This window comes from Heptranchias perlo, chromosome 11 (assembly GCF_035084215.1).
Source record: "Heptranchias perlo isolate sHepPer1 chromosome 11, sHepPer1.hap1, whole genome shotgun sequence".
Taxonomy (NCBI): domain Eukaryota; kingdom Metazoa; phylum Chordata; class Chondrichthyes; order Hexanchiformes; family Hexanchidae; genus Heptranchias; species Heptranchias perlo.
This window is the reverse complement of record NC_090335.1, coordinates 76,794,532-76,822,419: the sequence shown is the minus strand read 5'-3', so window position 1 is coordinate 76,822,419 and position 27,888 is coordinate 76,794,532. Positions and strand designations below refer to the sequence as shown.

The following is a 27,888-nucleotide window of genomic DNA, read 5'->3' as shown; positions in this document are numbered from 1 at the left end:
TACAGGGACTCTCCCAAGTGGGCCACCGAGACAGCAATCCAATCCACGTCTCCACGGGTCCAAGTTCATCAGACAAATTTTACTGAAAAATATAAATGATATTTATAGAAACAAGGCCCGCGGGACATCAGAAAAAGTCCGTGGCTGTGGGCCGTTTCCTAGCCGGGACTGGGACCCATTTCGTCCTGAGGGCGGGGGAATGTGTTGGTGTTGAGTTGTACTTTAACACACTGTGATGAGGTTTCTGTTCAGGGTCGAACGCGATTCGAGAAGTTCCCTCTGGGCTCACCAGAATACTTTTGTCCGTCCTTTTAAATTCTGAAAAGAAAGTCCAAGAAAATTAATTAAAAAATGTTCAACTTACTTTAAAAATAAAAATACAACTTAACATTTTTCAATTTCACATTTTTACTCAGTTTTAAAAAAAAGACACCAAGGTAACCAACAGTCTGGTTCAGCCCCAGGAGAGAGGAGTCGGCGGTGGCTGGAGAACGGAGTTTGTGGCGGGGACCGAAGACAATGGCTTCAGTCTTCCAAATATTTAGCTGGAGGAAATTTTTGCTCATCCAGTACTAGATGTCGGACTAGATGTCGGACAAGCAGTGTGACAAATCAGAGACAGTGGAGGGGTCGAGAGAGGTGGAGGTGAGGTAGAGCAGGGTGTCATCAGCATACACGTGGAACCTGACGTGTATTCAGATGATGTCACCGAGGGGCAGCATGTAGATGAGAAATAGGAGGGGTCAAGGATAGATCAATCGGGGACTCCAGAGATAATGGTGCACGAGTGGGAAGAGGAGACATTGCAGGAGATTCTCTGGCTACAACTGGATATGATGTGGAGATGCCGGTGACAGACTGGGGTGGACAAATGTAAGGAATCTTACAACACCAGGTTATAGTCCAACAGTTTTATTTGAAAATCACAAGCTTTCGGAGTTTATCTCCTTCATCAGGTCACTCACCTGACGAAGGACGTAAACTCCGAAAGCTTGCGATTTTCAAATAAAACTGTTGGACTATAACCTGGTGTTGTAAGATTCCTTACATTTACAACTGGATAGGAATGGAACCAGGCAAATGCAGTCCCACCCAGCTGGACGATGGAGGTGGGGCGTTGGAGGAGAATGGTGTGGTCAACTGTGTCAAAGGCTGCAGACAAGACAACAAGGATGAGGAGGGATAGTTTACCACAGTCATATAGGATGTTGTTTGTGACTTTGGATAAGGGCCGTTTCAGCACTGTGGTGGGGACAGGAACCTGTTTGGAGGGTTTCAAACATGGAGTTACAGGAAAGATGGGCACAGATTTGGGAGGAGACATGTTCAAGGACAGGCAATGTTACAGCTCAGTCCCACACTGGGCAGGATATTTCCTGGTCTGTATGGGTCAGTCCTGTAGAACAAGCTTTGAGCCATTTGTTACATAGCCCATTATCCACCAGCGGGAGAAGGACCACTCGTTACTGGCTCAAACACTCTGCAGAACTACCTCCCACATACATGGTCACAAAATCCTAATTACACACACGATCCACTGGGAATTACACATATTACCTGCTGTACCCAGCAGTCATGCTAGTCTGCCCACCCACCCACCTCAACCATGAGCCTATCCCAGGACCAAGCGCACAAGTCATGTCCAGGTTTCTCCCACAAGCTGCGATAGGTTCTGGGGACTTCTCTCTGTGCTAATGCTGCGAATCACCATTTGCCATTAGACCCATAAGACTGCAACTTGACATATGGAAACCCAGCATCATACAAACCATTAAATGCCCATTTCTCTGATTCCCAAATAATGGATGGTTATAGCTGGGGTACCCTGAAGCTCCCTGCACTCGTACCTTAGGAGCACAGGAACCTGCACAAAGCGTGAGCAATGGGCATGAACGAACACCAACATTCATAACTCTGCCATGCCTGCTGCACTTTACCTGCTGTCGTGTTCTTTTTCAGCCCAAACCGTACTTTCTTTGCACTGGAGGTTGACATGATTTTAACCTGTGGCAGCAGGGATAAAAAAAAACACACTTTCAAATAATGGAACTAGCCCAACTGGTAAAAATAAGACACGTTGGTCTCGGGCAGGGAGCAAGGAGTCCCGTGGAACCAGATCCCAGGAGTCGGCAGCTTCAGCACAGGTGGAACACAAAAGAAAGTCGCAGAGTGCAAACCCGACACTGAAACAGGAACATAGAACGGCCGATATGGGGGTCGGGGGGCCACTGGGAGAGGTCGGCAGTGGAGTGGAGAGCACACAGGGAGAGGCCAGCTGGAGGCAGGGGGGAGGAGAGAGAGAGGCTAGCAGTGGAGGACATAAAAGAACAGGAGGAGGCCAATCAGCCCTTCGAGCCTGTTCAAGGAGGGACACAGAGAGGCAGTTCAATGTGGAAACAAATACATTTTGGAAGCAAGAAAAGAAATATCTCAAACAAGATTTTAAATGGAGTAGGAGAGCAGAGAGATCTTGGTGTACAGACACACAGGTCATTAAAGGTGGCAGCACAAGTAGATAAGGAGATAGAATCCTTGGTTTGTATCTAGAGGCACAGAGCACAAAAGGGAGTAATATTAAATTGGGGAGGAACGTATTCGGCTGCAGTGCAGGATGGCGTGTAGTTCTGCTATTCTATCATTCCTATAAGGGAACACTCCCTTATAGGAATGAGAATAGCAATGAAAAAGACACAGCATTAAGCTGATTAGGATCTTAGCTGGAATGAGGGGAAACAATTATGAAGAGACAATTGAGAAATGAGGGCCTTTTTCACAAGAACAGAGATGGTTAAAGAGTGATCTGATAAAGGTGTTCAGGGTCGTGAAGGGCTATGACAGGGTAAGTAGTGAGAGATTGTTCCCGCTGGTTGGTGAGACAGTAATTAGAGGGCAAAAATTTAGAAGAATCACAAAATTGATTAAAGGGAGGGTTTCTTTTAAAAAAAAAAGAGGGGTCAGAATATGGAATTCTCTGCCACAAACTGTTGAAGCAAAGTCACTAAACTACTTTTAAATAGGAAAAGAGGAATATTATAGGGTATGGGGAGTGAGGAGAGTGAGAGTGGGATTAGACTGGGTGGAATATTATAGGGTGCGGGGAGTGAGCAGGAGAGTGGGATTAGACTGGGTGGAATATTATAGGGTGCGGGGAGTTGTGCAGGAGAGTGGGATTAGACCGGGTGGGATATTAAAGGGTGCGGGGAGTGAGCAGGAGAGTGGGATTAGACCGGGTGGGATATTAAAGGGTGCGGGGAGTGAGCAGGAGAGTGGGATTAAACTAATCCTGTCCTGGAACTTTCTGCCTGCCCGGTTTAGGTATCAGATCACTTTCTGCCACAGGAGCCACTTCAAGCGCAAAGGGAGGAGGGTCCTTGGACCACCCCACAGCAGCAAGTGAACTGAAAAAAACAGACCCTGACTGCGACAGCAAGGTATAGTGTGGTGGATTTTGCAAACTGGGACCAGACAAACGGCGATGTCTCCCATGCCCCAGATTCCCCTGTTCCTAACATTAGAACTGCAACACGAGGGGTCACAGACCCAATGGGTTGAATGATTAACGTCCAACATGGCGAACAGGCTTTAATGTCTGTGGAGACCAGACTTTAATGGGGAGGGGTCACTCACTCTGCTGGCTTGACCTGCAGACTGGCTCGCGGCCCATCACAGGCAATGAGAACCCACCCACTCCCCGAGAGACGGGAACCCTCCCCCCTCCCAGAGAGATGAGAACGCTCCCCACCCCCCTCCCAAACCCCCGAAAGACACAGCTGCCTGCCTCGCTGCCACTTTACATCACACAGGCACTGGAGCAAAAAGTGATCCCTGCAGGGCTCTGAGTCAGTGTGTTCTACAGACACCCCCTCGCTCCACCTTCTGGTGCAGAGTGAACTAAAAGGGGACAGCCTCACCGTTTTACAACGTCTAGGAACAGCCTCAGCACTTCTCGCTTTCTTGAAGAAGATGGGCTTCGGTATAGGAGTGCTCTCGAACTTCACAAACTCATTCGGCATTGCCGTGTCCAATGTCTTGGTAGCTGACCCAATTGCAATGAAAGGACCAGCGTCACCCTGGGGATGTAGCAAGGTTTCAATAAAACTCCAGACTGTCGACACGTGTGTTCGGTTAGAATACTCCAAGCATTTAAAGTGGGTGATTTTTTGCCTATAAACTTCAACCCCCCCCCTCCCCCCACCCCCTTCCATGCAATATACCCAGTCCGAGAAGACAACTGGAGATAAAACAACAGGAGGGGGATAAGAGGGCAACAAGTCAACTCACCCACTGTCACCTCCTCCTCGCTGTTTCTCAGCACATGGCCTGGCTGACTGATCAACTCACCATGGCACAGCAGAACTGAACGAACCCAGGCATCTCCTATTGGTTCTCTCTCTTGCTGGGGCACCATTCGACCAGGTTCCAATACCGTGCCAATGGCCATTCAACACATGCTGGCAGACTGTGTACCTGTGGTGCAATGTGTGGGGGGAGGGGAGATCACAGCAGCACCCGGCCCTGTCCTCACCCAGTGTTCGTGCATATCCACCTTCCAAAGGGGAAGTCACCAGATAGTGATCAGTATCTCTGCAGCAGCAACCCCCCCCACCCCGCCCCCCCATCCAACCACCAACCTAATGCTGGTCAAGGTCGTTACAGACCTGGGACAGTCCCCGTTTTTTGAGGAAGTCACTAAGATGGTGGACAGGGGCGTGTCTATGGATATTGTCTATAGACTTCCAGAAGGCATTTGATAAGGTTTCGCACAAGATGTTAGCAAAAATAAAAGTTCACTGAATTGGGAGGCAACCTTGAAACATGGGTTGGTAATTGGTTGGGAGGTGGGGGTCAGAGAGTGGGGACAAAGAGTGAGAGCTGGTCTCACTGAAACATATAAAATTCTTAGAGAGCCTGACAGGGTAGATGCTGAGAGGATGTTTCCCCTGGCTGGAGAGTCTAGAACATGGGTCATAGTCTCAAGATAAGGGGTCGGCCATTTAGGACCGAGATGAAGAAAAAGTTTTTCACTCAGAGGGTTGTGAATCTTTGGGATTCTCCTCCCCAGAGGGCTGTGGATGCTCAGTCATTGAATATAATCAAGGCCGAGATCGTTAGATTTTTGGACACTAAGGGAATCAAGGGATATGGGGTATGGGGATCGGGCGGGAAAGTGGAGTTGTGGTTGAAGATCAGCCATGATCTTACTGAATGGCAGAGCAGGCTCGAGGGGCCATATGGCCTACTATGTTCTTATGTCGTATGTAAAGGGAATATTCCCTGATCTGCGGGATGTGACCAGTGGCGTTCCCCAGGGATCTGTACTGAGGATGCAGCATAATCTTATAATTAGAGCCAGGCCGTTCAAAATAAAATTAGAAAGCATTTCTACAGAAAATGGAAATCTGGAACACTCTTTCCCCAAAAGGATGTGGATGCTAGGGGTCAAATGAAAATTTGAAAAAAAGATAGATTTTTGTGGGGTAAGAATATGAAGGGATATGGAGCGAAGGCTGACAAAGGAGTTGAGGTACAGATCAGCCACGATCTGATTCAATGGCAGGTCAGGCTCGAGGGGCTGAATGGCCTTCTCCTGTTCCTATGTTTTGTGGGCCCATAGCCACAGGGAGCTAGACTGAAACCGGCCCCAGCTTGGAGATCCCTACAGCCAAGAGGGAGAAAGGCTATCAAGCCTGGGTTGAACTCAGTCCCAGAGATGAAGGGAGTGTGTCCTGACTGACCACACCTAAGTCCTATAGCTTTTAGACTAACATGAGCCCCACCTGTAACCAGAGGGTAGGGAGAGATTGAGGGTCATTCCAACTTACGCTGCTTTGGATTTTCAGCTTCTTGCTGCTGTTCCCGGGACCCTCGGGCAGGTCCTTTCCCTTCCTCCTCTTCCTGGCGGGTGCCTGGCTGGGGGATGGCTGATCACCAGCTGCCTGCTTCTTGGTCTTCAGCTTCTTAACCTTCACTTGATTTTTTTTTACGTTTTTACGAGCTCCAGGTTCTGCGGGTGTAGAGCCTTCAGGCAAACAGCTTCCGTTGAGGAGCTGCGCCGGCAGCCTCCGCCTCCTCTTCGGTTTGGGTGTCAGGGTTACCGAGTCTGCTACAGACACCTGGGGCGGGACGCCCAGCCCAGCCGTGCCCACTTGGTCTTCATTGGCTTTAAGATTTCCCCGTGTCTGACTTGTAAACTCTGGTGCATCAACAGTGACCAGGTCCCGTCCGCTGACTGGATCCCTCGCTGGCGTCTGAGCTATTTTAGCAGCTCTCGATTTTTTCATCTTTTTTCTCGCGGGTTCCTGCGCTGTGGGATTGGTCTCTTCCTTTACATTCTCCGCCGCTGGCTCCTCACTCCTGCCGCTATCCGACAGGAGCTTCTCAGGGGAAGATTTCTTCTTTTTCTTTTGTCCTTTTCCTGCTTTCTTTTTATCTGGAGACACAAACTGACTTTCAGAAACAAGATTCTCACTGCACAGACGTCACAACCCAGTCCAGGAGATATCAGGGCCGGGGAGAGGATGAGGAGGGTACGGAGGGTGGGGAGAGGATGAGGAGGGACGGAGAGTGGCGATTATGGTGAGAAGGGTATGGAGGACCTTGCTGTGTGCAAATTGGCTGCCATGTTTCCTGCATTACAGCAGTGACTACATTTCAAAAATACCGCATTGGCTGTAGTGGTGAAAAGAGCTGTATAAATGAAAGTCTTTCTCTCCCACTCGGTGTACTAGTGCCCCCTCTACCACCCAAGCCTCCCCTCGCCCCCCGCTCCCACCAAAGCCTCCCCCTCCCCACTCCCAGCCAAGCCCCCTTCCAAACCCTGGATACTCACCACTTTTAATAGAAAAAAGTTTTTGGAACTATGTTACATGTTGAATTAATTAAGAAACACGGAAATCAGCTCACCTTCTCCTTCCCATTTCTCCTGCAAAGCCTTTTCCAGTCTTTGTCTCTTCTTTCTCTTTTTCCTACAAAAATCATCCTCATCTTCATCGTCTGTTGAGAGCTCTTGAGGAAAATCATCTTGTGGAAAGATTCCTGTGTACACACATGGGTTTCAGATTGCATGATCACAAATCTTTGAAGGTTACCGGACAAGTTTATACTGCTGTTAAAAGCACATATGGTATCCGGGGCTTTATAAATAGAAGCATAGAGTACAAAGCACGGAACGTATGCTAAACCTTTATAACTGGTTAGGCCTCAGCTGGAGTATTGTGTTCAATTCTATGCACCACACTTTAGGAAGGATGTCAAGGCCTTGGAGAGGGGACAGAGGAGATTTACTAGAATGGAACCAGGGATGAAGGAATTCAGTTATGTGGAGGGAGTGGAGATGCTGGAATTGTATTCCTCAGAGCAGAGAAGGTTCCAGGGAGATTTAATAGAGCGTTTTAAAATTATGAGGGGTTTTGATAGAGTAAATAAGGAGAAACTGTTTCCAGTGGCAGGAGGGTCAGTAACCAGAAGACACAGATTTAAGATGATTGGCAAAAGAACTGGAGGGGAGATGAGAAAACATTCTTTGATGCAGCGAGTTGTTCTGATCTGGAATGCACTGCCTGAAAGGGTGGAGGAAGCAGACTCAATAGTAACTTTCAAAAGGGAACTGTCACGGAGGTGTTTGCTAGTGCTGTTGGGGAAGGTTTAAGCTAGAATGGCAGGGGAATGGGAACCTGAGCAGGGAGACAGAGGACGGAGAAACAAGGATAGAAACAAAAGACAGAAAAGGGAAGAAGCAATAGTGGAAGGCAGAGAAAACAAGGGCAAAAAACAAATAGGGCCATAGCGCAAAATAATACGAAGATGACTAGCAATCTTAAAAAGACAAGTCTAAAGGCATTGTGTCTTAATGCGTGGAGCATTCGCAATAAGGTAGATGAATTAACAGCGCAGATAGATATTAATGGTTATGATATAGTTGCGATTACGGAGACATGGCTGCAGGATGACCAAGGATGGAAACTGAACATCCAGGGGTATTCAATATTTAGGAAGGACAGGCAAAAGGGGAAAGGAGGTGGGGTAGCGTTGTTAGTAAAGGAGGAAATCAATGCAATAGTGAGGAAGGATGTTGGCTCGGAAAATCACGATGTGGAATCTATATGGGTGGAGCTAAGAAACACCAAGGGGCAGAAAACGTTGGTGGGGGTTGTCTGTAGGCCCTCAAATAGTAGGGGAGGGCATTAAACAGGAAATTAGAGACACATGCAAGAAGGGTACAACTATAATCATGGGTGACTTTAATCTACATATAGATTGGTCAAACCAAATTAGCAATAATACTGTGGGGGAGGAATTCCTGGAGTGTGTACGTGATAGTTTTCTAGACCAATACGTTGAGGAACGAACTAGAGAACAGGCGATCCTAGACTGGGTATTGTGCAATGAGAAAGGATTAATTAACAATCTTGTTGTGCGGGGTCCCTGAGGGAAGAGCGACCATAACATGATGGAATTCCTCATTAAGATGGAGAGTGAAGTAGTTGAATCCGAAACGAGGGTCCTGAATCTAAATAAAGGAAATTACAAAAGTATGAAGTGCGAGTTGGCTATGATAGATTGGGGAACTTTACTAAAAGGGATGATGGTGGATAGGCAATGGCTAATATTTAAAGAACGTGTGCCGAAATTACAACAATTATTAATTCCTGTCTGGCGCAAAAATAAAACAGGAAAGGTGGCTCAACCGTAGCTTACAAAAGAAATTATGGATAGTATTAGATCCAAAGAGGAAACATATAAAATTGCCAGAAAAAGCAGCAAGCCTGAGGATTGGGAGCAATTCAGAATTCAGCAAAGGAGGACTAAGAGACCGATTAAGAGGGGGAAAATAGTGTATGAGAGTAAACTAGCAGGGAACATAAAAACTGACTGAAGACAAATTTAGGTTCCTTACAGTCAGAAATGGGGGAAATTATAATGGGGAACAAAGAAATGGCAGAACAATTAAACACATACTTTGGTTCTGTCTTCACAAAGGAGGACACAAATAACCTCCTGGAAATGTTAGGGAACCAAGGGTCCAGTGAGAGGGAGGAACTGAAGGAAACCAGTATTAGTTAAAAAATAGTGCTAGGGAAATGAATGGGGCTAAAGGCTGACAAATCCCCAGGGCCTGATAATCTACATCCCAGAGTACTAAAGGAAGTGGCCCTGGAAATAGTGGATGCATTGGTGATCATCTTCCAAAATTCGATAGACTCTGGAACAGTTCCTGCAGATTGGAGGGTGGCAAATGTAACCCCACTTTTTAAAAAAGGGAGAAAAAAAAACAGGGAAGTACAGACCAGTTAGCCTAACATCAGTCGTGGGGAAAACGCTAGAATCTATTGTAAAAGATGTGATAACAGAACACTTGGAAGGCATTAACGGGATTGGACAAAGTCAGCATGGGTTTATGAAAGGGAAATCATGCTTAAAAAATCGACTGGAGTTTTTTGAGGATGTGACTAGCAGAATAGATAGGGGAGAACCAGTGGATGTGGTGTACTTGGATTTTCAGAAGGCTTTTGATAAGGTCCCACACAAGAGGTTAGTGTGCAAAATTAAAGCACATGGGATTGGGGGGAATATACTGGCATGGATTGAGAATTGGTTGACAGACAGGAAACAGAGAGTAGGAATAAACGAGTCTTTTTCCGGGTGGCAAGCAGTGACTAGTGGGGTACCGCAGGGATCAGTGCTTGGGCCCCAGCTATTCACAATATATATCAATGATTTGGATGAGGGAACTAAATGTAACATTTCCAAGTTTGCAGACAACAAAAAGCTGGAGTGGAATGTGATCTGTGAGGAGGATGCAAAGAGGCTCCAATGAGATTTAGACAAGTTGGGTGAGTGGGCAAGAACATGGCAGATGCAGTATAACGTGGATAAATGTGAGGTTATCCACTTTGGTTGTAAAAACAGAAAGGCAGATTATCTGAATGGTGACAGATTGGGAAAAGGGGAGGTGCAACGAGACCTGGGTGTCCTTGTACACCAGTCGCTGAAAGTGAGCACTCAGGTGCAGCAAGCAGTTAGGAAGGCAAATAGTATGTTGGCCTTCATTGCAAGAGGATTTGAGTCCAGGAGTAGGGATGTCTTACTGCAGTTACACAGGGCCTTTGCTAGACCACATCCGGAGTATTGTGTGCAGTTTTGGTCTCCTTATCTGAGGAAGGATGTCCTTGCCATGGACGGAGTGCAACAAAGGTTTACCAGACTGATTCCTGGGATGGCAGGACTGATGCATGAGGAGAGATTGTGTCGATTAGGCCTATATTCACTAGAGTTTAGAAGAATGAGAGGTGATCTCATCGAAACATATAAAATTCTAACAGGACTAGACAGACTAGATGCAGGGGGGCTGTTCCCAATGGCTAGGGAGTCCAGAACCAGGGGTTACAGTCTCAGGATAGGGGGTATGCCATTTAGAACCGAGATGAGGAGAAATTTCTTCACTCAGAGGGTGGTGAACCTGCGGAATTCTCTACCACATAAGGTAGTGGAGGCCAAGTCATTAGTAGATGTATTCAAGGAGATAGATATATCTCCTAATGCTAAAGGGATCAAGGGATATGGGGAAAAAGCAGGAACAGGGTATTGAGTTAGACGATCAGCCATGATCATCTTGAATGGCGCAGCAGGCCCGAAGGGCCGAATGGCTGACTCTTGCTCCTATTTTTCTCTGTTTCTAATTGGATAAATACTTGAAGGGGAAAAACTGCAGGGCTATAGAAACAGAGCAGGGAAGTGGGACTAATTGGATAGATCTTTCAAAGAGCTAGCACAGCACAATGGGCCAAATGGCCTTCTTCTGTGATGTAAGATTCTTTGAATACCCTCACCTACCTCAAATTCTGGTCATAGTCAAACTAACCCCACACCCAGCTATCCTTGGTAAGGAAAGTGAAGAGCAGCAGGCCCCTGAACTCCAGTTAACCAGCGCTCCACTAAAGAGGATTTGCATCCACTTTGACAGCAGGGCTCAGTACCAGAGAGGGAACTGAACTCTGCACCCACCTGGCAAGAATATAACTGCAGTCATTTCAGAACTACAGTTGTATGGAATCCAATTCAGTGCCAGATTTTCACATTATTTCTACGTCATCCATCAACAGGATGCACAGCGAGAACAAATAATTGTTCGCTTCTCTTATTGGTCACTTAAGTTGTCAAACGCTCCCAGGGCGGGTACAGCACGGGTTAGATACAAAGTAAAGCTCCCTCTACATTGCTCCATCAAACACTCCCAGGGCGGGTACAGCATGGGTTAGATAGAGTAAACCTCCCTTTATATCTTAATAGCAATTAGGAAAATACCCTCTAAAGCATGACCGAGACAGTTCCATTTCCCACCTCCCATCCCGGAGGTGTATGCACAGGAGTGAAACATTCATTCAGTGTCAAACTGTGGGTGCGAAAGATGGAGACCCACCAGGAGGTGGGTTGGAACTGCCCCTAACTTACATCATACAACTCGGATTCAGGTGAAGGTGCCCGTAGTGAAGGGATCATCATCTTAAAAAAAAACGGCACCATCTAATCCTTTCTCCCCAATCCCTTTCTTTTCACAAACTTCTCCGTTGGATGCCCTTTCCTGGTGACCGTGTAACAGGACTTGTGGGTAGGGCTCCTCTGTCTGATCCAGCCACTGGGAGTCACGACAAAAGCCCAGGACATCGACTGATGGACCCGCCCAAACCCCCCCACAAAAGAAGCACTGCACATTCTGAAGAATTTACACAGCTAGAATCTTTGAAAATTGACTTGCTGGATGAGATCTACGTTTGAGATTAGTCATTCCGTTGACTGCGTGGCAAAATATCAATAACATGCAAAGCCAAAAGCTGCTTCAGTCACTGGTCAGCTAAACCTCTCCATCCTCACCTTCAGCTAAATCCCGGAACCTGATGGGAAGGAAGAGGAAAAGAAGTGTTTAGAGCAGGACACACACAGACTGTGAGCAGTTACACAAACTCTACAGGGTATTACAGTACAGAGGGTCCAATGGATACAGACAGCTGTGTCTGTGAGCAATTACACAACAAACCATACATGGTATACAGAGACAGGAAACACATAACTACAGCACTGCACATGAAGCACCTTTAATAGTAACCATACTCTCTAACGCAGCTTTATGGGGGTGGGGGCAGAGAATAAAAGGCGAAAATGAACACATCCTGAATTGGAACTAGTGGAAGTGACCAAAGATAAGGTCAATGCTTTGAGGAGACTTTAAAAGTCAGGCTGAGATGTAGCAAGATAGTGGGTGTTATGGAGAGAGCTGGAGAGTGCAGGGATATGGTGGGGCAATGAATCAGCAAGAACAGCTCTGGATCAATGCCTAGTCTGAGAGGCAGTGCTACAATCGGCCTCACTGCCCGAATGCTGTAAACTGGTACTGGCTGAACCTGTCCAGTTACAGAACACACGCTACCAATCATGGCTCCTACCAGCGCAGCTTCAATTAAACTGATCAGTTTCTCACACACAGCCCATTTCCAAAGCCACAGTGACAACAGATCTGCCCCACTCTCGAGTGGCCAATCGTCAGGTGAAGGTCAGCAGGCGGTGAGTGTTAGCAGGTTATTTGACGAAGGGAGTTGGGTAGCCAAGCCCATCCTTGTTCCAGTCTCTTACAGCACACTTACACACTTTCCAGCAGTAGTCAATGGGTGGTGATCGGGAGATGAACCCGGGCTGATTTCTCCTCCATAACCCTGCGGGTACTGAGACCAGCTGTAGCTCCTTTACCGCTGGCCTGCCTGAGATCAGCTAACTCGGCAGACCGGGGACGGAACGAAGGGGCCTTCTGGTGTGTACCTGCTTGGGGGCGTAGCCACCCGAGACATCAGGGAACAAAACTTTAAAGCTGCTCTCTCTTCACGTTCAGTTTTCCAAAATATGCTCTATGCCTGAAAGAGATAAAATCTCTAAAACCAAAATACATGAGCGAGGCACTTACTTTCTCACCAACTTATAGAGGCGCTTCCTGTTCTGGGCAGGAGTGCTAGCCCTGCTGGACAGCTGGAAGAGGCGGTCAGCAATGGCTTCGTAGTCGAACTGTGCAGAAATAAAATGAACAACCGGACTTTAGGGCACCTCTTGTGTTCCAAACCCTACATAAAGAGCCCTGCAGCCACAGAGATTGCGCTGCCGTTAATGTGTGATCTGAAATATTACAGACCACGGACAATTCTACAGCACTCCCGACTTGCAGCAAGAAGTGTCAAAGCATTTGCATGACGAGCTCAGGACAGTGACACTTGGGTGAAATTGTTATCCGTAACGTCCTGTACAATGCCCACAAGCATTTCCCCACTCTGTATGTTAAATCAACTGGTCTGTAACAACCAATCTCGTGCCTTACCTGTTTTGAATAGAATCATAGAATGGATGCAACACAGAAGGAGACCATTCGGCCCGTCGAGTCCATGCCAGCTCTCTGCAAGAGCAATCCAGCTAGTCCCACTCCCCCGCCCTATCTCCATAGCCCTGCAAATTTTTTCCTTTCAAGTACTTATCCAGTTCTCTTTTGAAAGCTACGATTGAATCTGCCTCCACCAGCCCCTCAGGAAGTGCATTCCAGATCATAACCACTCGCTGTGTAAAGAAGTTTCTCTTCATGTTACAATTGGTTCTTTTGCCAATCACCTTAAATCTATGCCCTCTGGTTCTTGATCCCTCAGTCAATGGGAACTTTTTCTCTCCATCTACTCTGTCCGGACTCATGATTTTGAATACCTCTATCAAATCTCCTCTCAACCTTCTCTGCTCTGAGAACAACCCCAGTTTCTCCAGTCTATCCATGTAACTGAAGTCCCTAATCTCTGGAATCATTCTAGTAAATCTCTTCTGTACCCCAAGGCCTTCACATCTTTCCTGAAGTGCGGTGCCCAGAATTGGACACAATACTCCAGCTGTGGCCGAACCAGTGTTTTATAAAGGTTCATCATAACCTCCTTGCTTTTGTACTCTATGCCCAGGATCCCGCATGCTTTAACTGCTTTCTCAACCTGCCCTGCCGCCTTCAACGATTTGTACACATATACTCCCAGATCTCTCTGTTACTGCGCTTCTTTTAGAATTGTACCCTTTAGGTTATATTGCCTTTCCTCATTCTTCCTACCAAAATGTATCACTTCACTTTTCTGTGTTGGATTGGATGATAATCGGAACTACATTTTTCATCACCTGGTCCTTGGTACATATCCTTTATGCAGCTCTGGAAATATCAACTAACATAACTGTTTTCCTCTGTTAATCCTATCTGGCCCAGCAGCTCTGTGGATATTTAATCCTTCCAGGCCGTGTGTAACACAGGTTTTTCCAACTGCTATACGAGCTGGAGGTTTCTTAACCCTATTTACACCCATGACTAGAATTTATCCATCACCCTCCTTTATGAAGCCTGACATGAAGAATCAATTCATTATATCTACCGTATCCTGATATTTTGAAATAATTTTATCAAGCTTATGCTTTACTAGATTCCACCTGTTTTTTACATCATCTTTCCACTACTAACAGTTATAAAACTTTAAGTCCCTCTTGCTGCCCTCTGCAATTTTCTCTGTACTCCTGTCTCACTTTCCCCAATACTTTTAAAAAGTTAATTCTCGGGATGGGGCCGTCACTGGCAAGGCTGGCATCTATTGCCCATTCCTAGTTTCCTCGAGGTGGTGGTAGTGGGCCTTTTATTTGAACCGCTGCAGTCCGTATGGATCCCACAATGCCGTCAGGTGGGGAGTTCCAGGTTTTTGACCCAGCGACGATGGAAGAACGGCAAGATATGTCCAAGTCAGGGTTAGGGTGTTAAAGCCACGTGTGAGAGAGAGGGACGAATTCCCTTCCCTTAAGTTGGGTTTTTAACGAGAATCAGGCAGATTTCATGGTAATTTTATCAGGTGCCAGCCCATAATTGACCAGAATTCAATTTCACAGCTTTTTGTTTATGATACTGGTTGCTAGGCTGGTACCATAACTACCACCCCCGACGCGACCCAGTCACGCCACCACCCCCGACGCGACCCAGTCACGCCACCACCCCCGACGAGACCCAGTCACGCCACCACCCCCGACGAGACCCAGTCACGCCACCACCCCCGACGAGACCCGGTCAGGCCACCACCCCCGACGAGACCCGGTCAGGCCACCACCCCCGACGAGACCCGGTCAGGCCACCACCCCCGACGAGACCCGGTCAGGCCACCACCCCCGACGAGACCCGGTCAGGCCACCACCCCCGACGAGACCCGGTCAGGCCACCACCCCCGACGAGACCCGGTCAGGCCACCACCCCCGACGAGACCCGGTCAGGCCACCACCCCCGACGAGACCCGGTCAGGCCACCACCCCCGACGAGACCCGGTCAGGCCACCACCCCCGACGAGACCCGGTCAGGCCACCACCCCCGACGAGACCCAGTCACGCCACCACCCCCGACGAGACCCAGTCACGCCACCACCCCCGACGAGACCCAGTCACGCCACCACCCCCGACGAGACCCGGTCAGGCCACCACCCCCGACGAGACCCGGTCAGGCCACCACCCCCGACGAGACCCGGTCAGGCCACCACCCCCGACGAGACCCGGTCACGCCACCACCCCCGACGAGACCCGGTCAGGCCACCACCCCCGACGCGACCCGGTCAGGCCACCACCCCCGACGAGACCCGGTCACACCACCACCCCCGACGAGACCCAGTCACACCACCACCCCCGACGAGACCCAGTCACACCACCACCCCCGACGAGACCCAGTCACGCCACCACCCCCGACGAGACCCAGTCACGCCACCACCCCCGACGAGACCCAGTCACGCCACCACCCCCGACGAGACCCGGTCAGGCCACCACCCCCGACGAGACCCAGTCACGCCACCACCCCCGACGAGACCCAGTCACACCACCACCCCCGACGAGACCCAGTCACGCCACCACCCCCGACGAGACCCAGTCACGCCACCACCCCCGACGAGACCCGGTCAGGCCACCACCCCCGACGAGACCCGGTCAGGCCACCACCCCCGACGCGACCCGGTCAGGCCACCACCCCCGACGAGACCCGGTCACGCCACCACCCCCGACGAGACCCGGTCAGGCCACCACCCCCGACGAGACCCGGTCACGCCACCACCCCCGACGAGACCCGGTCACGCCACCACCCCCGACGAGACCCGGTCACGCCACCACCCCCGACGAGACCCGGTCACGCCACCACCCCCGACGAGACCCGGTCACGCCACCACCCCCGACGAGACCCGGTCAGGCCACCACCCCCGACGAGACCCAGTCACGCCACCACCCCCGACGAGACCCGGTCAGGCCACCACCCCCGACGAGACCCGGTCAGGCCACCACCCCCGACGAGACCCGGTCAGGCCACCACCCCCGACGAGACCCGGTCACAAACCCACTGACGTGACTGCGCTGGTGCAACAGGTTTTAGCGGGGACACAGGGAGGAACTGGCACCAGTGTTGACCCACTTAACAATTCCACTAAAGGATCCACTACCCAATAAAATGTCAATTTAATGAGATATAATTAATATTTAAAGTGACCAGCACCTGAAGGACAGGTCCAACATCTTCGTCATATCGGGACTGATCCGGGTTTGCTCCCTCTCCAGCCAGTTTCAGCAACTCATCACCTTTCACGGGTGTGGAACCTGTGTGCAGATTTACAGACGTGTACCATTGATAATCATTTCAACATCCTGAGAAATTTTACATTCTTCTGCATCAAGCTGTGGCTTAACAAATTAAACAAGAAACTACAAAGTGCTGTAGTGCTTCTAAAATCTAAGGTGATCCAAGTGTTAAAGGGTCATGGATAGATTAAACTGCAGCATCACCTTCAGGTGCTTAAAATCACATCCCAGGGCACTGATGAAGCCTCATTTTCAGGCTGTCCCTCAGTGTTTCAACTGCTGCTCTCTAGTAGCTTCTCCAAGCACTAAATCAACACAAGTTCTCTCCTCCTCCCACCCTTGTGCACCAAGATTGAAACTGAGAACTCAGCAGATTTTATTTTTTGGGAGGGAGAGTAAAGTCAGACTGGTGCTCCCTCCACACGCTCACACCCATGCACTGTGGCATCTGATGCCTCAGTGGGTGATGACGCTGCCTGGAATGGCGAGTTAGCTCATGTCAGCTGGAGATGGAGCTTGGGTCTTGGGCTGATGTGTTAGGCACAACGCAGAAGGAGAAACACTGGCGCCCCTGGGCAAAGTAAGAGAAAACCGATCAGGGTTCCAGTCATGGACCGCTAGCCAGCAACCCCAAAATGTGCCTGTGTGCACAATGACCAGGGCAGGTCAGGCTCAGCTGTGATGCCCTTCCCTAGTTAAATAATTTGCTGCTAAACATTCTCAGGCTCGCACACGGAGAATGGCCCTTTGGGTAAGATACTGAAGGTTGGCCAGTGCACCAAATTCCAGTGACAGTATACCTGTGGAACCCGTACCGAGTCAGTGCCCATGGAACCCGTACCCTGCCCTCCAGTACCTTGCCCCACTGGCCATTCTTTATGTCTAAGTGTAGATGAGCGAGCATTGATGGGCAATTTGACCATGAAAGGCAGCACAGACAAGCCAAATCCTATCCTCACCTTCACAGTTCTCAGCAGGGGTCAACTGATACTGGTCAGGAGCAGGAACCCAACCCAGGCCAACTTTAGCATCTCCAACTGAGGTCAGCTAACTGAGCACACCAGGGATCAAGGGGCATGGTCCAGCAACAACTGAAGAACGGTGGGGCCAGTGAGCACACATGCAGGAGCGACTGGAAAATCAAAACTAACACCTTTTATTTGGCCAGCTGGCTGTAATCACATCATAGGCATCACATTTCACTCCAGAATTGCTTCCTCACCGTTTATCTTTGGTGACGGTTTCTTTGGAGTTGGATCTTCCTGTTTGCTGCTCAAATTTAGTTCCTCACCCGAATCGCCCTCATCCTCAACGCCCTGCAGCTCATTCATTAAATCCTCAATAGCAAAAGGTGCCTGGTCCGCAATCAATTCGAAGATTCCCTGTGAGACCACTTGGAACAAAACTCGACTGCAACCAGGGAAAGCAAGAATTAGAGCACAGCAATACGACACTGGCACCGTGTGGTGCCAAACACGGCAATACGACACTGGCACCATGTGGTGCCAAACACGGCAATACGACACTGGCACCGCGAGGTGCCAAACACGGCAATACGACACTGGCACCATGTGGTGCCAAACACGGCAATACAACACTGGCACCATGTGGTGCCAAACACGGCAATACGACACTGGCACCGCGAGGTGCCAAACACAGGAGCTATTCAAACCTGTTTTTTCTCTTTCAGATTCCGACAGACCCGTTAACCATATTGATTTTCTGTTTCTGTTTATTACATAATATTACATAGTATTTACAACACAGAAGCAGGCCATTCGGCCCAACTGGTCTATGCCGGTGCTTATGCTCTAGACGAGCCTCCTCCCACCTCTCTTCATTTCACCCTATAAACACATCCTTCTATTCCTTTCTAATAAAACTAAGCATCAAAACAGAGTTGTACTGAAGAGTAAAACAGGAGGAAACCTAATGCAAAAGCTCAGGACCGGTGTAGCTTGGGAGAGACGGAGGCCTAGAAATTGGTTGACAAAGAGCGCCGATGTGAGGTATGGGCCATTTTTACTCCTGTGCCTCATTAACTTGTTGCAGCACTGACTTCCGCCCGAACCTAGTGGGAAGGACAGAGAGACCGATGGGCGAGAGTGGGATTTAGCGCAGGAGGCCACTGCCGCAGACCAAAGAGAAAGGTCCCCAGCATTATGAATCATAGAATCGTACACAGGAGGCCATTCGGCCCCTTCGTGCCTGTGCTTTGAAAGAGCTATCCAATTAGTCCCACTCCCCCTACTCTTACCCCATAGCCGTGCAAATTTTTCCTTTTCAAGTATTTATCCAATTCCCTTTTGAAAGTTATTGATTCTGCTTCCACTTCCCTTTCAGGCAGTGCAGTCCAGATCATAACATTGAGCTGCGTTGTAAAGTAAGTGATATGGGGTAGGGTCTGAAGGTGAGCGTGGTTTGGGAGGGGGAGGGGAAGCTCGGGGCAGGAGAAGCCCAAGGTTTCCTTGTGGGGGTCTGGATTAACCTCCTGGTCCAGAAGGAAACCTTAAAAGACTGAAAAACTTGCCCAGGCCTCTTATGACTGCGAAGCTGCCTCCCACCAGGTTTCGCTGGATGGGTCCGGCACCAAGCTTCATTGCCGTCAACTGCAGTTAAAACTGTGCCAGGGGTCTGAGTGACATCATTGGACCCTGACTTTTAAATACTTATGAGGTCCTCGTCTACCTGTGACAGACAACCCTGACGCTGCCAAACTCCATCAGGTAAAGTGGCAGTGGGTGCAAATATACATTTCAGATTCTAACTTTATAGCTGTGCTTTAGCATTGTTGGGGTGGGAGGAGAGAAAGGGCAGACGCTCATCTAACCAGATGTGACTTAATCACAGATCCTGATGGTCTGCAGCAATACTGAGTCCCTCCTTCTGTGGGTGCTCTCCTTCACTGCCACAGGCGATTGTTGGCAGGAGGTTTCAGCTGGTGGTTGATCTCAAAGACCCAAAAACCACTGCCCATACAAACGGGACAGAGGTTTTTTACTTGCTCTTAGGATTTGGCTGACTGATTCATACAGACAGGAAGACCACAGGTCAAATCCCTGGCGGTGCTCAAATTATAGACCTCAGCAGTGGGCATGCTACAATTCAACTGACCTCCCCTGAAAGGTGGGGGGGATGTGAGGCAGAGAGGGACGGGAGAGGAGATGATCAGCCAGGGTTCCCAATCCTCACTGGTGTCCAGTGACCCCTGCACACGTCCTGGCGCGCGCCGACACCAGCTGACAACGATAACATGCTCAGCAGCGACGACACTCGTGGGAGCAGCCTCACTGTCCAACCTCACCCAGGGTGCAGTCAGTGCCCGTGGAACTTTCTCCCGCCACAGGGGAGAGCTCAGGAGAGTTCCACTGACACCTGATTGTTGGGGACACATCAACCCACACACACAGTACGGAGACAGACACTCTCGCAGATCAATACTTACTCTTTGGTTTTGGCAGCAATTCGACAGAAAGGATCAATAAACTTCAGGTTCTGTTCTGCAGACAACTGGGGCAAAGCAAAAAAAAATCTGTTACAGCGCAAGGATTGTATTATCCATTCCGTACTACTTTCAAAGGAAATTCAGTACAGCTCATCTGATTCAAACCCAACATTTACCGCAGGAGATGTAAAGGGAAAAATGGGAGTGACTGGATGGAATCCAATTGAGGGGTTGGGCTGAGTCTGGTCAAGAATCGAAGAAGCCGTTTATACCAATCTTGAGAGCATGATTGGAATTAAGCTCTGAAGTCAGAGGCAGGTTGCAGTTATTGCTGACATCACAGTGCACTCAGGCTCTAATACTGTTCAAAACAGTCTCACTTACATCCTGAGTGTGTGTGAGCATTCTGAGAACTACTGATTATTACAGGATTGTGGAGTCTGCAGTTTATCAGGAAACTCCAGCTTATTCAGGGATGGCATTCTCTTTACCTGCTGTGCACCAACTCTCGCCAGCTCTTGTAGGTAGATATCGACGAAATGAAAGCGGATTCCACTGGGCGCAGTGTTACTGGCAGGGTTCAGCACTTCAGTCATCACAGAGTTCAGGAAACGGCTGACAACACTGCAAACAAAAGCAGAAAGGCTGACTCCAGGCGTCACAAGGTGAACTCCAGCCTTCATCAACACCCAAAATATTCACTCCAGGAGTCACAAGATATACAGTCCTGCTCACTAGCGAATCAAACCCAAACTAACACAACCCAGCCCAGCTCACTAGCGAATCAAACCCAAACTAACACAACCCAGCCCAGCTCACTAGCGAATCAAACCCAAACTAACACAACCCAGCCCAGCTCACTAGCGAATCAAACCCAAACTAACACAACCCAGCCCAGCTCACTAGCGAATCAAATCCAAACTAACACAACCCAGCCCTGCTTACGATTGAATGACAGGATTAGGCATCCAGAGGAATATTTTTTAGGTCTCTAAAAGTTGCAACAGTATTTTCAGTTTCATGATCTGTGCAAACACTCTCCCAAGAGGATTTTTAAAAGCTCCACTCACCTGTCATCCCAGCTCGAACTCTTCAATTCCTCAAGAAACTGCCTCAGGACCAGACGGATGAGCTGCAGGGTATGGGCACAGGTCAATGACAGCCACAATTCTCCATCCAGTTTAACTTCCTTTACTTCAAAACCACTTCCCCCAATGGGTCAGCTCAGAGATTCACTGCCCTTTGTGGAGCTGAGCCGTATCAATCAGGACCGTCTTGTGTTCAATCCCTGGTCGCTGCAGTTACCTCACCTCATCCAGGGCAGCTGTACGGGTGCTGCAGATAGCTTCAGTGCCCCAGGGTAATGGACAAAGGAACAGAAAAGACAGCTAGGGGTCCTGCTCCTCATCACTAACCAATGGCCACTCCTGGATCTCAGCAGAGGACAGGATTAGGCTCAGCTGTGGAGCTTGAAGACTGAATAGCCTGTCAGCATTCACAACTGAAGAAAGGCCACTTGGCGGAGGCAAGGGGAACCGGGGGACGACTGGGGTGGGGGGAAAATGGGGGCGGCGGGGAGCTTCGATTCTGTGAGATACTGGGCAATATCTGGGGACCACAAGGACTTTACAACTAACAAATGACTGACTTACCCAGCTAATTTTCATGTACAGAATGAGATGAATGACCTGTTTCAGTGGTGCTAGTTCAGGGAGGACAGAACATTATGGGATCTGTAACATCCTGAACAGGCTGACAGGACCTCAGTTTAACAGACCTCTTACAGTGCAGCACTCTCAGGACTACACAGAGGTGTCAGCCTAGATTATGGGCTCAAGTCTCTGGATGGGGTTTCTAACTCAGAGGGGGCCAAGCCGACAGCCAAATTTCTAGGGGTCCCCTTCCCCTCTGCCACAAGTTATGTAGCCGAATATCGAACATTTGGGGACATCCTTAGCCTCAGCACAGCCAAAGTATAATGACTGCCCGAGTCTTGGCATCGGGGCCAGGAAACATTAAGCTGCACAAAATCTCACCGTGTAAAATTTATCAAGCCGTAGCCGGTCGATCCCATTCCACTCTCGATTCATTGTCTGAAAGAACGTCTCCATGAACAGGAACTCTGAAGTAGGATAAGAAACAAGAGACTGCTCAGTACATCCATGTTAATTAGGAACCAAAACAGAAAACGCTGGATACAGACAGCAGGTCAGCACCTCCCAAACCCGCAACCTCTACCACCTGGAAGGACAAGGGCAGCAGGCACATGGGAACCACACCACCTGCATGTTCCCCTCCAAGTCACACACCATCCCGACTTGGAACGGTGATATATTTCCTTCATCGTCGCTGGGTCAAAATCCTGGAACTCCCTACCTAACAGCACCGTGGGAGAACCTTCACCACACAGACTGCAGCGGTTCAAGGCGGCTGCTCACCGCCACCTTCTCAAGGGCAATTAGGGATGGGCAATAAATGCTGGCCTTGCCAGCGACGCCCACATCCCATGAACGAATTTTTAAAAAAGCATCGGTAAAGAGACAAGACTATGGCGTTAGGGGTACGTACCCTGTCCTGATCGAGGTTACGCACCCAAAACATTATAATCTGCCTTGTTTCTCTTTACCACTGCTGGCTGACTGGTGTATTCCAGCTTTTCCTTTTTAGGTTTTTGAACCCTTACCCTCTGATGATTTCTTCACTATGCAGACACACCAAACCCAGTGTGTGACTCCATGACAACAAGTGCACTTCATGCCCCATTCCCACTCTGGGTGAAGCCACCAACCCTGCTCACCAACACCAACTAGTTACTTCATGTCGAGGCTGTGGCACCCAGCGACAGTAAGAGAAAAGACTTGAATTTATATAGTGCCTTTCGCAACCTCAGGACGCCCCAAAGCTCTTCACAATCAATGGAGTACTTTTGAAGTGTAGTCACTGTTGTAATGCAGAAAACGCGGCAGCCAATTTGCGCACAGCAAGATCCCACAAACAGCAGCGTGATAATGACCAGATAATCTGTTTTTTAAAATGATGTTGGTTGAGGGACATTGAGCCAGGACTCCCCTGCTCTTCTTCGAAATAGTGTCATGGGATCCAATACGTCCACTTAAGAGGGCAGACGGGACCTTGGTTTAATGTCTCACCCGAAGGACGGCACCTCCGACACTGCAGCATTCCCTCAGTACTGCACTGGGAATGTCAGCCTGGATTTTGTCTCTGGAGTGGGACTTGAACCCACGATCTTCTGACTCAGAAGCGAGAGTGTGACCCATTGAGCCACGCTGATACTACGGCTGACAAGTGCACCACCATGGGGGCAGCTGCCACTCAGCCCAGGTCTCCTCAGCTTATCCTCACCCTCCTCCGCCACCTTCCCACGTTCCATCCCTGCTTCCATCACCCTTCCCATCATCTGGTCCCGGTCCTTATGAGGTCCCACCGCTCAGAAATCTCTTCATTCAGCCTCATCCCTGTGACTTTAACCCGCCTTATCTCCTGCAATGTCATGGTCCTCCCCCTCCCACACCACCTACATCCAAGGTCACCCCTTCAATTTAGCTATGCCAAAAAAAAACAGACCTCCAAGGTAACCATGACCAAAGGTCATTTCTAATTACTTTGTCGCACACCTCTCGCATCACACGTTCCTACCCAGGTCTAATGTCTCCAACCTCACTTTCTTCTCCTAAAAGAAATAACCCTCTAACTTCCTTCACCAGCACCCTCTCCTCCCTCTAGTCCACCACCCACATGGACAGCGCTGTCATCAATTTGTTCAGTGTCACCTAGTCTCCTTGCCTCCACCAGATCCCAAATGGTCTCCCTAAGAAAAGGACATTAGGCTCTACATTTTCTCTGGATCAACCCCAACTCCCCATTTCATTCCTCGACCACACCGTATCCCTCGACCCCATCGCCACACCCCTCGACTCGACCCACCCCCCTCGACCCCGCCTCCCCATGACATCTAATTGTCTGAGCACCAGTTATACTGTCCGTTTCAATGTCCTTCCATGGTATTCTATTCCACACTTTTACCCTTTGCCCACTGACTTCCTTTCGTACTCCCACCCCCTCCACCCCACAATTTTTAACTTATGTCCCTAGAATTTGATATCGGAGACAGAATGAGCAGCAACTCACTGGCATCCAAATTCCTGAACGTGTGCACAAGTTGGGCAATGGAGTTTGCCAGTTCTTCCTGTAAAAAGCAGGAGACAGGTTTTAATGAGTTACATCACACAAGAGCTGTGGGACTACAGAGCCGGCAAAAACTCTCACTGTGAATTAATGATCAACTCTGTGCTCTTGCCAATAGGCAAAGTGCCAAAGCACATTCGTGGTCTGTAGCAGGATCCCCACAGAACCACAAAATGCTGTTAGTAACGACAGTACTGTTATGCCTGAGCTTGTACATTATACATTTCATCAGATCCAGCATCACCGCCCACTCCTGCAAGTGGTCGTGACCCCCAATGCCACTCGCTGGGGTGGGGAACGCTCAGGGGCCCCGATTCCGGCCAGTGTACGGCTCCACGGCTGCTGGTCACATTCTGGTACGTTGCTCAAGAGGCCGTTCTTCATACATCAGCTGGGTCAGACTGTGCCAGTAATACTTGACGGTGGGGGTGAGACATCTCAGCCCAGCCCGATCCCAAGCTCACTCAGTGCCCACGCGAACCTTCGAGCAGCAGTCGCTGGGTCACCCATCAGCACTCATTTACATTAGCTGACTGTCAGTGTTACCGCTCTATGCTACAACTTTGTAAATTAACGACTTACCTGTAACAGAGGTTTGTCCTGCATCCACATGCAGTAGAAGATGCCCTTCCATATTTTCAGTAACTCTTCCTGACTGAAACCACCTAAAAAAAAGATAATACTTAATGGAGTATTGAAAACCACACGGCCAAAATTAGAGTTCAGGGCAGAAGTCAATGGAATGCAATCTCCAAATGCCAGTAAAAATCCAGAAACCTCATGTAATGAAAGCAGAGTTTGCCACAAGAATCGGAAGAAAGACTCGTATTTACGCAGCACTGAGCGATGCCCCAAAACGCTTCATAGCCAATTAACTGCTTGTAAATGCAGTCACTCTAATATGGGCAAATGAGGCAGCCACTTTGTGCACAGCAAGATCTCAGCCTCATTTGCAACATCATCCATACGTACACTGGTGACACCCAGCTCTCCCTCTCTCGACGCCTCCACTGTCCGTGTCGTCAAATTGCTCGTCCGACATTCCATCCTACATGAATTGCAATTTCCTCCAACTTAGCAGTGGGAAGACTGAAGCTGTCGGCCCTGTCACAAACTCCAGCTTAAAATTCTCGTGCGTTTAAATCCTTCCATGGCCTTATCCATCCCTATCTCGAACCCCCACAATCATCCTACACAAAATCTCTCTTCTCCTGACTCTGGCCTCATGTCCAACACCCATTCCATTTCGGCCCACCACTGGCGGCTGTGACTTGAACTACCTCAGACCCATGCCCTGGAATTCCTTCCCTGAACCTCTCCACCACCTCACAGCCTACCTTGGTCACCTCAACTCTACTTTGCTTCATCATCAATTTTTTGGTTAAGCCTATGAAGTATTTTGGGACAATTTTCTACGTTCAAGGCCTTGGGTTACTCTCTGCATCCCCTACCCCCGCAGGGGCACACCGTTCACCCCCTCACCCCTCCCTTCCTCCCCCTACTCCCTCCCCCCTCCGCCTCTCTCCTTCCTTCCCTCCTCCCCCCTCCTTCCTTCCCTCCCTCCTCCCCCCTCTCTCCCCTCCGCCTCGCCTTCCTTCCCTCCTCCCCCCCCCCGTCATCCTCCTCCCCCCCCCTCATCCTCCCCCCCCCCCGTCATCCTCCCCCCTCCGCCTCTCTCCTTCCGTCCTTCCTCTCCCCCCCTCTCTCTCTCCCCTCCGCCTCTCTCCTTCCTTCCATCCTCCCCCCCTCTCTCTCCCCTCTGCCTCTCTCCTTCCTTCCATCCTCCCCCCTCTCTCTCCCCTCCGCCTCTCTCCTTCCTTCCATCCTCCCCCCTCTCTCTCCCCTCCGCCTCTCTCCTTCCTTCCCTCTCTCTCATCCTCCCCTCCTCCCTTCCCTCTCTCTCTCATCCTCCCCCCTTCTCCTTCCTTCCCTCCTCCCTTCCCTCTCTCTCATCCTCCCACTCTCTCCTTCCTTCCCTCTCTCTCCCCTCCGCCTCTCTCCTTCCTTCCCTCCTCCCCCGCTCTCTCTCTCTCATCCTCCCCCGCTCTCTCTCTCATCCTCCCCCGCTCTCCCTCTCATCCTCCCCCCCTCTCCCTCTCATCCTCCCCCCCTCTCCCTCTCATCCTCCCCCCCTCTCTCTCATCCTCCCCCCTCTCTCTCATCCTCCCCCCTCTCTCTCATCCTCCCCCCTCTCTCTCATCCTCCCCCCTCTCTCTCATCCTCCCCCCTCTCTCTCATCCTCCCCCCTCTCTCTCATCCTCCCCCCTCTCTCTCATCCTCCCCCCTCTCTCTCATCCTCCCCCCTCTCTCTCTCTCTCATCCTCCCCCCCCTCTCTCTCTCTCTCATCCTCCCCCCTCTCTCTCTCTCATCCTCCCCCCCCTCTCTCTCTCTCTCATCCTCCCCCCCCCTCTCTCTCTCTCTCATCCTCCCCCCCCTCTCTCTCTCATCCTCCCCCCCCTCTCTCTCTCTCTCATCCTCCCCCCCCTCTCTCTCTCTCTCATCCTCCCCCCCCTCTCTCTCTCTCTCATCCTCCCCCCTCTCTCTCTCTCATCCTCCCCCCCCTCTCTCTCTCTCATCCTCCCCCCCTCTCTCTCTCTCATCCTCCCCCCCCCTCTCTCTCTCTCTCTCTCTCATCCTCCCCCCCCTCTCTCTCTCTCTCTCTCTCTCTCATCCTCCCCCTCTCTCTCTCTCTCTCATCCTCCCCCCCCCTCTCTCTCTCATCCTCCCCCCCCTCTCTCTCTCTCTCTCTCATCCTCCCCCCCCTCTCTCTCTCTCTCTCTCATCCTCCCCCTCTCTCTCTCTCTCTCTCATCCTCCCCCTCTCTCTCTCTCTCTCTCATCCTCCCCCTCTCTCTCTCTCTCATCCTCCCCCTCTCTCTCTCATCCTCCCCCCCCCTCTCTCTCTCTCTCTCTCTCATCCTCCCCCCTCTCTCTCTCTCTCTCTCATCCTCCCCCCCTCTCTCTCTCTCTCATCCTCCCCCCCCTCTCTCTCTCTCTCTCTTCCTCCCCCCCCTCTCTCTCTCTCTCTCTCATCCTCCCCCCCCTCTCTCTCTCTCTCTCTCATCCTCCCCCCCCTCTCTCTCTCTCTCTCTCATCCTCCCCCCCCTCTCTCTCTCTCTCTCTCATCCTCCCCCCCCCTCTCTCTCTCTCCCCTCCCTCATCCTCTCCCTCATCCTCCCTCCCCCTCTCCCTCATCCTCCCTCCCCTCCTGCTCTCCCCCACGGGACCGCACTGTTTATTTCCTCCACCGCACCCTGCGCGCGCTGTCCCGGCGACACTGCCATGGCAACGCACGTGTGAGGCCGAGGCTGAGGCCTGGGTCTGGGCCTAGGCCGGGGCGCTTGGCCTGATCCTCACGCCAGGGTGCCGAGAGCGCCTGTTACCTGAGAGGCGCTGCGAGCGGGCGCTGAGGTACCGGCGGAGCTTCCTGACCGCTCGGTCCCGAAAGCGTTTCTCGTTGGAGGCGAGCCGCTGCGCGAACTGGATCTCCGCGGCCGCCGCCATCTTCCGACCCGTCGCGGGAATCCTGGGAAGACGGAGGACCAAACCCACCGCGCAGGCGCAGCGTACGGCAGAGACTGAGTACGTCATCACGC

The 27,888-nt window shown here is 50.3% G+C and overlaps 1 protein-coding gene across 3 annotated transcripts; it reads right to left on the bottom strand.

Moving 5' to 3' along the window:
* Positions 1-58: 58 nt before the first annotated feature.
* LOC137327510 (ribosomal RNA processing protein 1 homolog A-like) lies at positions 59-27,817 on the bottom strand. Of its 3 annotated transcripts, XM_067993404.1 has the most exons (16): positions 27,676-27,817; positions 24,875-24,957; positions 24,236-24,293; positions 22,123-22,208; positions 21,157-21,218; positions 20,578-20,710; positions 20,087-20,151; positions 17,864-18,051; positions 16,559-16,659; positions 12,953-13,050; positions 11,872-11,891; positions 6,904-7,035; positions 5,823-6,430; positions 3,912-4,070; positions 1,938-2,004; positions 59-318 (listed from the first exon to the last, which is right to left on the bottom strand). In XM_067993404.1, exons 1-16 carry the CDS (start codon positions 27,794-27,796, stop codon positions 128-130), a joined length of 2,172 nt encoding a protein of 723 aa, XP_067849505.1. In that variant the 5' UTR covers positions 27,797-27,817; the 3' UTR covers positions 59-127. The 3 variants fall into 3 exon arrangements, with proteins under 3 accessions (XP_067849505.1, XP_067849506.1, XP_067849507.1); XM_067993405.1 differs by lacking the exon at positions 3,912-4,070; XM_067993406.1 differs by lacking the exon at positions 1,938-2,004 and having other exon boundaries at positions 186-318.
* Positions 27,818-27,888: the final 71 nt, after the last annotated feature.

Bases quoted from the DNA above. Each gene is read 5' to 3' on its own strand.
- LOC137327510 (XM_067993404.1), bottom strand. From the start codon at position 27,796: ATGGCGGCGGCCGCGGAGATCCAGTTCGCGCAGCGGCTCGCCTCCAAC. The intron at 21,219-22,122 runs GTGAGATTTTGT...CATACCCTGCAG, and splicing joins GGCTTGATAAATTTTACACG to CTCATCCGTCTGGTCCTGAG. The intron at 6,431-6,903 runs GTGAGCTGATTT...TTGTGTCTCCAG, and splicing joins GGAGAAATGGGAAGGAGAAG to ATAAAAAGAAAGCAGGAAAA.